Source organism: Morone saxatilis, unplaced genomic scaffold (assembly GCF_004916995.1).
Source record: "Morone saxatilis isolate NCDOM2014 unplaced genomic scaffold, NCSU_SB_2.0 Contig9, whole genome shotgun sequence".
Taxonomy (NCBI): Eukaryota; Metazoa; Chordata; class Actinopteri; family Moronidae; genus Morone; species Morone saxatilis.
Genome location: NW_023340268.1, coordinates 19,167,858 through 19,177,211, shown reverse-complemented (window position 1 = coordinate 19,177,211; position 9,354 = coordinate 19,167,858). Strand labels below are relative to the sequence as shown.

Below are 9,354 nucleotides of genomic sequence, written 5' to 3'. Positions count from 1 at the left end.
TATCTATCTATCTATCTAAATGATGGCTTCAGGTTTAGGCCATTTCTTGCACAAAGCTTAGGCCTCGGATAGGCCACTGGGTTGTATCACTCTGGCAAGTTAACGTTTCAGTAAGGGATGAAATAAAACAAAAAATAAGTGAAACATATAGAATTCTACTGTGTCTACAATGTGTAAAATGTAGGTTGGTTTGTAAAGATTATTTTTAAATGTCTGAATATCAACTGCCACTGACTGCTTTGGACCTTTCCTTTTAACTTTTCCCAAATCAAATTGAAAATTCTAGAGAGTAAACATTTCTGAGTTGGCCTATAAAAAAGTGGCATCCTTAGAATAAAAAATAATATGTAATGACAAGTCATACTGTCTTGGACAAATACATTTTGAAATCCTGTGAATGTTTGAACACAGAGGTAAAGTGAATGATTTCCCTGAAGGATCACATGTCCTACAAACAAATGCACAAAAAGAGGGAGAATGGACCAAAGTATTTTGTCAGCGCGTAATTTAATATTTTATACTTACAGGAACACCTGGACTGCCAGGAGAACCTGGAAGACCCTGGAGGGACAAATAAAACAAGATAGTTAAAGAAAGCAGAGACATACATAGACGAATACTTGCTCTGTGTTAATAGAACGGACTGTAGCATTTTGTAGAAAGAATGGCTGTTATCAAGGAGGAAACACTTACATCTCTTCCATCTCTGCCGTTCTCTCCTGCGGGCCCTCTGGGGCCCTCTGGGCCAGGGGCTCCAGGGGGGCCTTGGAGAGATTTATCAGGCTGAGAGTGGAGACAAACAGTCAGCAAATGACAGTAAAATAAATGAATAAAAACTATGAATATAGCTTATAAAGAAAGAAATTATGAGACTTACACCTTCAAGGATTGGACTCATCAAATCATTTATCCAGAACAGTGAAATGTTATACCAAATGTTATTTGATACATTGTGCTTTTAAAAGTAGTAAAACAGAACATTGCTTGGACTGAGGAGGTCAAATACATTTAAATGGTACTTATATATCAATGTAACATTTTCAAAGTACATGTGTTTTTATAGCCTGCAGATGTGTTTGTAATTAGAGACATTTCAGGTATAATTCTATATATCTCTGTCCCAAATTGATATACAGTCTGTCACGTGTATGAATGGTCTACCTACACAACCCTAAAAAAGGCAACAAATAAAACCACCACCATGAATTAGATTTAGAATAAAGCAATGAGGCAATTAGGCAACCGAAGCACTGAAGTAGATTATTGGCTTAAAATCACAAAGCAAAAAGGAAGTAGAGTAGATAAATAAATACCTCAGCATTGGCATACATCTGAAGAAGCAAGAGAAATCAGATAAAGAGAGAGTTAGTGAAAGTAGTCACACCACCCTCACCAAAGGTGTCAGCAGAAGCGCACCTATTCATAATCATAGTAGTGAGTATATCATGCTGTCGTTTGAATATACAGCCCATACTACCAACACTCCCAATGTACAGAATCACCTCACAGCTGGATGCAGGAATGTTAGCCTGAAATCTAATAGAGCGCACCAGGCCAGGAAATATATCTAGAGTGGGTAGGAATATTTGCATCTTGTGCTTTGAAGTGATTGAATATGATGATGATGTGAGACAGCAGAGTGGCATTACAGGCTGCCAGTTTTTCTCTGAGGCAGAAATCTCATCAATTGTGCTAAAGCCACACCGGAATGAAAGATAATGTTGAATCATAAATGCATAAAGCCTTACACAGCCTTGCACAATGTGTGTGTTTTCATCGCAGGATAACACTGTCCTGAAAATCAGAATATCTAGGCATGCTGGTTGCCTCATGCTGCATTTGTAGTTTTAAAAATTCAAATCAGTCTCGCCACCATTAAGGGCTTACTCACTAATTTCCAATTAGGTTTTACTGTTGAATGATCTTTAAGCACCCTCATGCCCAACTGTTCCCATGTTTATGACTTCCTCTACAGCAAGATGGTTGTATGGTTGCAGAATTGGTCATTTGAGGGTAAAAAATATTGTGTGTTGGGAATATAGCGTTATATCAAGTACATTTGGCTGCCATTACTTTGAATGATCGCTGACATTAGACATCCATATTTTGTCGTCCATACTACTTCAGAATGTTACTTTCCCAGTCAACATGTACAGGAGCAAAGTCAGAAAATGGTTAGTTAACTGAAAAATGAAGCCAAAATATCCCGGATACAGGATATTGGGAGCCAGAGTCTGCGCAGTAGCGATCAAGGTTGGCGCCCCGGTATCGAGGTCCGGCCCATACACCCGGCCAACTCATTTGTAAGCACGGCTCAGCTGTCCACCCTAATGTGAAACCGCCTTTTTCATAGCTTCAAATAACTAATTAAACCAAACTTATCAGAAAAATACACAAAAACACTTGAACATACATCAGTGTGATAAGAACTACGTAAAATTACAAATTTATTTGACATGTATTTAAATTTTTTGTTTGACCCCTGTCCAACTGTTAACATGGAGGCAGCGGGCTTTGTGACCTATACTGCAGTCAGCCACCAGGGGGCGATTGAGATGTTTTGGCTTCACTATTGGGAAGCTGTCATGTCGTCTTTCATTTATATGTCTATGGCTAACTTGAGCACATAATTTGCATTTAGCTGGGGTTTTATGAATCTACTTTATAAATGTACTTTCTCGTAGAACAAGAATGACCATTAACTTTAATGCTGAAGCTAAAGAACCAAATTTTTTTCTGACTAAACAACAAGATCCATGTGAAAAATTCAAAAAGAAAAAATTAAGCTAATTTATGAACCCTATTGCTGTTTCTAGCTAAAATCGTTCATGGTAAGGTATATCTTGTATTAACTGACGTCCTAAATATCAGGTAGTAGTGCACTCTGGTGTTGCCAGCTTGAAGCTAGGAACTGCTTTATTTTTAACAGCGAGCGGCAGGTGTTACATTGCATCATTGATAATCAAGTAGCAGCAAGTAGTGTGTCTGTACTAGGAAACTTACTTCAGGTAGGGCAACATACGTAACCTGTTAAATCACAAAAAGTCAAATATACTACATTATATCTACCTATTACTGAGACTTTTAATTCATATTATGTCATTTTTTGTGAGTGCAGTAACTTTTTAGTTTTGGGCTACACATACTTGTTTTTATGTTGCAGAAGCTGCCTACTATTGTGATTCAAGTGGCGCATATCGTATTCTGTCCTGAATTGCAATCAAATGGTAACCACAAAAATCTGGCACCATGCACACTGTGCAGGCTGGTTCTCTCATCTCACACTTTTAATTTGATCACACTTCCTCTTTGTTATTTAAGTTTGCCAGTTAGCTAACAAGCGTTTGTGTCTTGGCTCCATACACTGAGGTTTAGCACAGCCAATGAGATCATGTCTGCCCGGTCCTCAACAGCTCTGCCTCAAATAAATGTCTGTAGAACTACAACTCCAATCTGCTTTTTGATCATTTAAAAAAATTTAATTGTCCAACTTGCAAGTTGTTCTGGGTGAGCTGTAACCTCTGTGTACTTAAGGAAACTGCTTGGCAAAGTATTTGTTACACTTTTGCAACTCTATCTCAGCATTTCTGTCCTGTTTTCCTTCAGCATGCTGGAAGCCCTATCAACCTGAATACAACCACAAACCACAGCAGATGCTGAGCAGATCCGAGTCCTTGTTACTGTACCTCGGTGGCAGGCAGCTCATTGCAGTTCTCTCTCTGGGCTCTCTTTGGGTCACAATGAATCAACATCCACTGAAGCTCAAACTGAAAAGAGATGTCAATGTTACTGCATATATAATACCATGCATTCATTTTCATATGTGACATTGGCAAAGAATCTTGAAGTGCTTTGTTATGGTGCGGTAAATTCTTGGTAGTTTTGAATCAATCGACCCTCAATGGGTGGTTGAGCTTGATTTTCCACCAATGCTATTTTCTGCAGGGATTAAGTTTTCCTTTTTTTCCACAGGAACCCAGCTGTGCAGCTTTGCTGTGACAGCAGCACTTTAAAATTATAGCAGAGCTCAGCACACATATAAAACCGGACGTGTTTGTTCACAGAAAGCACCATTTCACTGATAGGGCTTGTAAGGAGAGTCAGTGAGCATGATTAAATACAGCAGGCAATTCTCCATCCCCGCTTACCACTACGGAGGTGTAGGGATCGGCATCCAGCCTGCCAATAAGAGTGTCTCCCTCTGTGTTGATGGGGCCTTTGCCCTTGATGGGTTTCTGATCCACAGGCTGGCAGTCCACATACAGAGTGACCTGGTCGCGCTCCACGCCAATCATCACCTTGTGCCACTTGGTGTTGAAGAGCACAGAGAGGCCGGGGAAGATGACGGTCTGCAGGTTGCCGTCGGCGCCCATCAGGAAGTACTCCAGGGCCTGCTGATCACCATTCAGCCTCAGTCCGGCTTGTTTGTTGCCGTCTTCGTCCACAATCTGCCAGACGTTCCACACCTTGTTCACCGTGCTCTTGATCATTCGGAAGGTCACCATGAAGGAGTACTCGTCAGGGAAACCACGAGGAAAGTTCAGCCTGAGAGGGATGTTAAGCACAGGGGTTCGAATCAGCTGAGGTGTCAGGGTAAAATGTTCCATTTTGTCAAACTCAAAGGAGATATTTTGACATTCTTTTATTGAATGACAGTCAAAAATAGTCAGGAAAAGCTCAAAGACATCTCTCAGGCAGCCAGGTTATGATTCTCAAAATATCTTTTATGTCAAAGTTAATTCAACAACCCCTCAGCAAAACTATCATCAAATCAAGCGCAAGGCGTGGATAAAAATAACTTAAAGGCATCAGCATCACTGTCTTTAAGAGTCAATACAAATAATTTAAGCTACACCCTTCAAAAAAAGAATGGTTTTAAGGTATGATGTAATATCACACAGTAGATACTTTGAAAGAGGCTGCCTCAGTGCATAAATCACTGCTTAAATTACAACAATACAGTCCTGGTTAGCATCTACATTCTGGTGCTTTCTGTGTTTTTTAACAAGCCAGATTCTCACTAGGTGGTGCGTTAATAGATGGGCGCTGCAGCCGGACTTTTACCATCTTGTAAACGATCAAGGTGAGCCAATAAAAAAAGAATTTCCTGTAAACCAGTAAAACAAACGAAGACCACGCTCTAGCTTTTTGCCTGAGGTGAAAAAGTCTCAAGTATGTGCTGCTTTCGCCCTGCAGTAAAAGAAAAGGAGGCATAAAGCTTGCTGGCAGGGACAGACTTCAAAGCACAGTCTGTGCCACTGGACCTGTGGAGGAAATAAACATGTATTTACATTCAGTGTGACAGGGCCGAGTGGTGTAGATAGTGGGTGCCAGCGAGTTACATAACAGCTTCTCAGGAAAGCTGGCCTGCAGGAAGAGATTAGCCCAAACAGACTGGAGCAGGCACATTGGGAGACACTGGGAGAAGTCTTTGGTTATGTAAAGTGGTAAAGCATTACCCTGCCCACCGAAACCAGCTTTTTGAAATGATGTCGTCAACAACATGCCTTTCACTTGTGTTAAATAAAGTGCAAAATAGCTCTATCAGTAAATTGTTCACTGACAACGTATTTCATTTATTTTCCTCCAAAATAGATTATCTTGCAATATTAATAGTAGTACATGTGTGGACACGAACCCCGGACCCTGGTGTGACAGTCCTGCGCCTTGTACACACACACCAACTACCGCAACCTCCTCCTTGTAGTTATCAGCGGTATGACTCTGGACTTTTGTCAAGTCAGACAAAGTAACTCTAGTGATGTCATAATGATGTCACTAGGGTTTTCTGAGCTTGGTTTTGAAATTACAAATCCATCATATAAGGCCTTTGTTCATCTGGAGGTGTGGAATTTGAAGATGAGCATAGGGTTTCATTATGGGAAATGTAGGATTCAGTATTGTTAAAAATTGACTGCTACTCTGGATATCAAGTCTTGGGCTTCACTGCTTTGATTTTGAATAATTAAAAAGAAAATCGGATTCTTGCCAGTCGCCAAACTTTAGCAAAGTAAAATATCAAAATTGCTGTCAATTTTCTGTTTAGACTATTGGATTATTTGATAAACTGAAATATTGTCTTATCTTCAAAGAGCATGGGGTGTCTCACTCGGGACTCAAGGCCTATTTTTGCCCAAGGGTCCCCGAGCGGGTTAATCTAGCCATGTTGCAACAACTAACCTTAATTTAATTACAAACTTAAATTTTAGCAGGAATTCAGTACTGTCTTCTTTTAGTCTAAAATGACTACAAACAACAGAAGATAAATCATTACCAAAGGCATGGTGAAATATGTCTCTTTACTGTAGATTTCCTAGAGATACGAAGGGCTTTTAGTTGGGTCAAAAAAAAAAAAAGGTGCTTTTCCAATCCCACACCCACACATAAAAAATACCTCTACTCTGCCTTTGTGTCTAAGAGATGCCAAATATGTTCAGACATGTTTTTCTTTACCAATTATATGCTGCTCGCCATGCAACATCTGTGCCGGACCTATAATAATGCAACACCTGCATCGGGAGACCAGTGCTGCCTCATTTGTGCAACATTTGTGTGTCTTTTTATCTGTTTTCTTTTAAACCCTCTTTACTGTACTTACATGGTTGGAATTTGGAAGTTGGCCTCCCTGTCGAGGCGGTAGGCCACCTGGAGGGGAGTGGAGCCGTCCACCTTCCTCACACCTTTCAGAGGGATCACATCCAGCTGGAACTGGGTGATCAGATCAAAACCTATGAAGGATAACATACATGATCACGTTTAAGATGAGAAATGAGAAAACAAAACAGGAAACAGTGAATCCCATGTGAAATAAACTACTTTTCTATTTAACAATGACTTCAACCCACAGAGCAGAATGAGTGCAGATGTGCGTGAACAGGGCAGAGGTGAGCAATTACAATCTTGCTGAGTTCGAATTGTTCCAACTAAAATTCTGTATAGCTCAAGTGGAACATTTTATTTGCCTCATTTGAAATCTAAAGGTGTCTTGAGGCATTAGGCAGCCCACCCTGTTCAACTAATTAAACTCACCACCTTCCTCTGGATAGTCTATTTTTCTCTTTTAGGGATTTTCAGGGCTTAGACTTCTGGTTTTACAACAGCTTCAACTGCTGCTCTTACTTTTGTTTGACTACAGCCCAACTGTAGGTCATTACCTGGAAGGTCATCTTGTCCGCCTCTCATTGGTGGGCAGACGCTATCGCCATCCAACCGGTTGAGGTCTAGTTCTGATAGGACGAAAAGGAAAAAAAATGCAATAATCTTGTTACACCTGTTCTTTGTTGAATTTGAGAAATGCAATATATTACCAGTTGAATTCAGTTGGCATGTTCCAGCAGACAGATACATGGATAAAGCAAGGTCTTTAATGTCAGAGAGCGTTTACCTCACAATGCACAGTGGTGCATTTTTAATGCAAGTTTCTCTTACAACTACACACACAGTGTTTCACGTATTGACACATTCCAAAGCATGAACACAGACTTATCAACATGGTATTCAAGATTTATAATGCAGACGGCTCAGACACCCCTCGTGATCCAAATATGTCATCAGAGATGGAAACATAATGTTGATAAATACGGCAGCTAGTGTTGCATGACTGCGGACAAAGCCATATGTCATCAGTAACATTTTACTGGCGAAGGTCAATATGGCAGGTGAACCAATTTCCTTTTTATTTATGTGTATGATTTATCAAGATGGAAGTCTCCTTTGGTGGAAACTGCAACCTGCAATACATCACACTGCCATTTGATTTCAGCTTTCATCATTATGTTTTTTTTTTTTTAAATCTATACTTTTGTGTTGGCAAGGTTTTTGTTTTGTTAATCAACAAAATAAAAGCCTGGCCTTTCTCATTGCCAATAATAAACAGATGTGAATTCAGAAAAGCTTATACTCAGAATCATAATGACAGATGTTTAATACACATTTGTTACACGAATTGGATGGATTGTCATTTGAGTATTTCATACACTGGTAAATCAATTCCTGGCATGTGTCAGAAGAGGGCGCTACCCCTAAACAGCTACACTGCTGTTACGAAGGGGAAAAACCTCTTGAAACTCCATGAAACAAAGATGGTGACAGCCAGAGGGCCTTCCCAGTCAATAACCTGAGTCAGCTCATTTACAGTGAGCAGCGTGAACACAACACATCTGGAAGCCGTTCCCAGATCCCACATAACTGCTGAGAAATGAGATAAAGTGGTGAGACGGTATTTATAATCCCATATTTACCACCACTAAACACTTATCTGACTTTGCATGTGGGCCTCAAGTTGTTAAGGTTACTGCTTGCTGCTGCATTACGCTCAGAAAGCCAGTCATTAGTGCAATGAGCTGGAGATGAACCACAATTACGATGTCACATGCACTTGCATGTGTGCGCTGTGACAATGAAGCAAATTTAAACAAAGCAGTACACCTACTGTATCAGGGACTCAATGGACGTCCATGTTAGTGTTATTGTGTCCCCAGACAACAGCAGGGCTTGTTGTGATTATCAGAAGGGACATTTAATCTGATTTGATCCTACGACACAGACCAGCTCTTTGTGTCTGCTATTTCTGGCCTTTGCTTTGTGAGTTCTGATAAAGAGAATGACCTAGCAACAGTCACCATCAACCTGAGTCCTCTTTGTCTGTGTTTACAGAACAAACAGTTTCACAGTAATGGTGGCGTTCATGCAATATACGGTACACTGATTTTGTGATGTGTCAATGATTGAGCATTGCACTATGGGTGACTTACGTCCAAGTGCTGGAGCGATGAGGAGGGACAGCAGAGCCATGCAGACAGGGGAGCACGCTGACATCGACAGACGCCACGGTTGCTCTCTGGTGAGGAGTGATGGAGAAAATCAGCATTCACTCATGCATCTAATTCTCTTTGACAGTTTCTTTGAGTCTGAATCAATAAAACACCACAGGGATGACATGGAGCGCTTTGCCGGTGTCCTCTGTGCTCATCCTGAACACATAAATAAAAATAAAAAGTTTACGCCTTTCCTTCAAATTCATCCAGTGAAGATAAAAAGATTACTGTAAGTGGAATATGAGAGTAAATGCTTAGTGAGTCATGATATCACGTAGAGGTGGAACGGTTGCTTGACAAATACATTTTTCAGTACAGATGCCACATGCGCTATCAAATTCATATCTATTGGCAGAAATGGAATATGATATAATATAATTATGTTTACATCAGTTTATATCCACCTGAATATAGGAATTGTTATGTTTTTGTTACCTTAGAATGAGACATTTATATCTACAAATGCCACGGGTCGCCTTCCTTGGAGTCCAAAAAAAGCCCAGAAGGGACGGGGTCATCCCTATGTTCCCCGCTAAGG

At 40.4% G+C, this 9,354-nt stretch overlaps 1 protein-coding gene across 1 annotated transcript in view; it reads right to left on the bottom strand.

Annotated features, from left to right (window-relative positions):
* The window catches only part of LOC118342944 (collagen alpha-1(IX) chain-like), a 24,589-nt gene that overhangs the window by 11,629 nt on the left and 3,606 nt on the right, over positions 1 to 9,354 (bottom strand). The window contains exons 2-9 of the mRNA XM_035681639.1: positions 8,754 to 8,839; positions 7,155 to 7,226; positions 6,599 to 6,728; positions 4,149 to 4,545; positions 3,687 to 3,767; positions 1,314 to 1,331; positions 694 to 783; positions 526 to 561 (exon numbers count right to left, since the gene is read on the bottom strand). Of these exons, the coding sequence (XP_035537532.1) occupies positions 526 to 561; positions 694 to 783; positions 1,314 to 1,331; positions 3,687 to 3,767; positions 4,149 to 4,545; positions 6,599 to 6,728; positions 7,155 to 7,226; positions 8,754 to 8,839 (910 nt within the window). The remainder of the gene's footprint in view (positions 1 to 525; positions 562 to 693; positions 784 to 1,313; positions 1,332 to 3,686; positions 3,768 to 4,148; positions 4,546 to 6,598; positions 6,729 to 7,154; positions 7,227 to 8,753; positions 8,840 to 9,354) is intronic.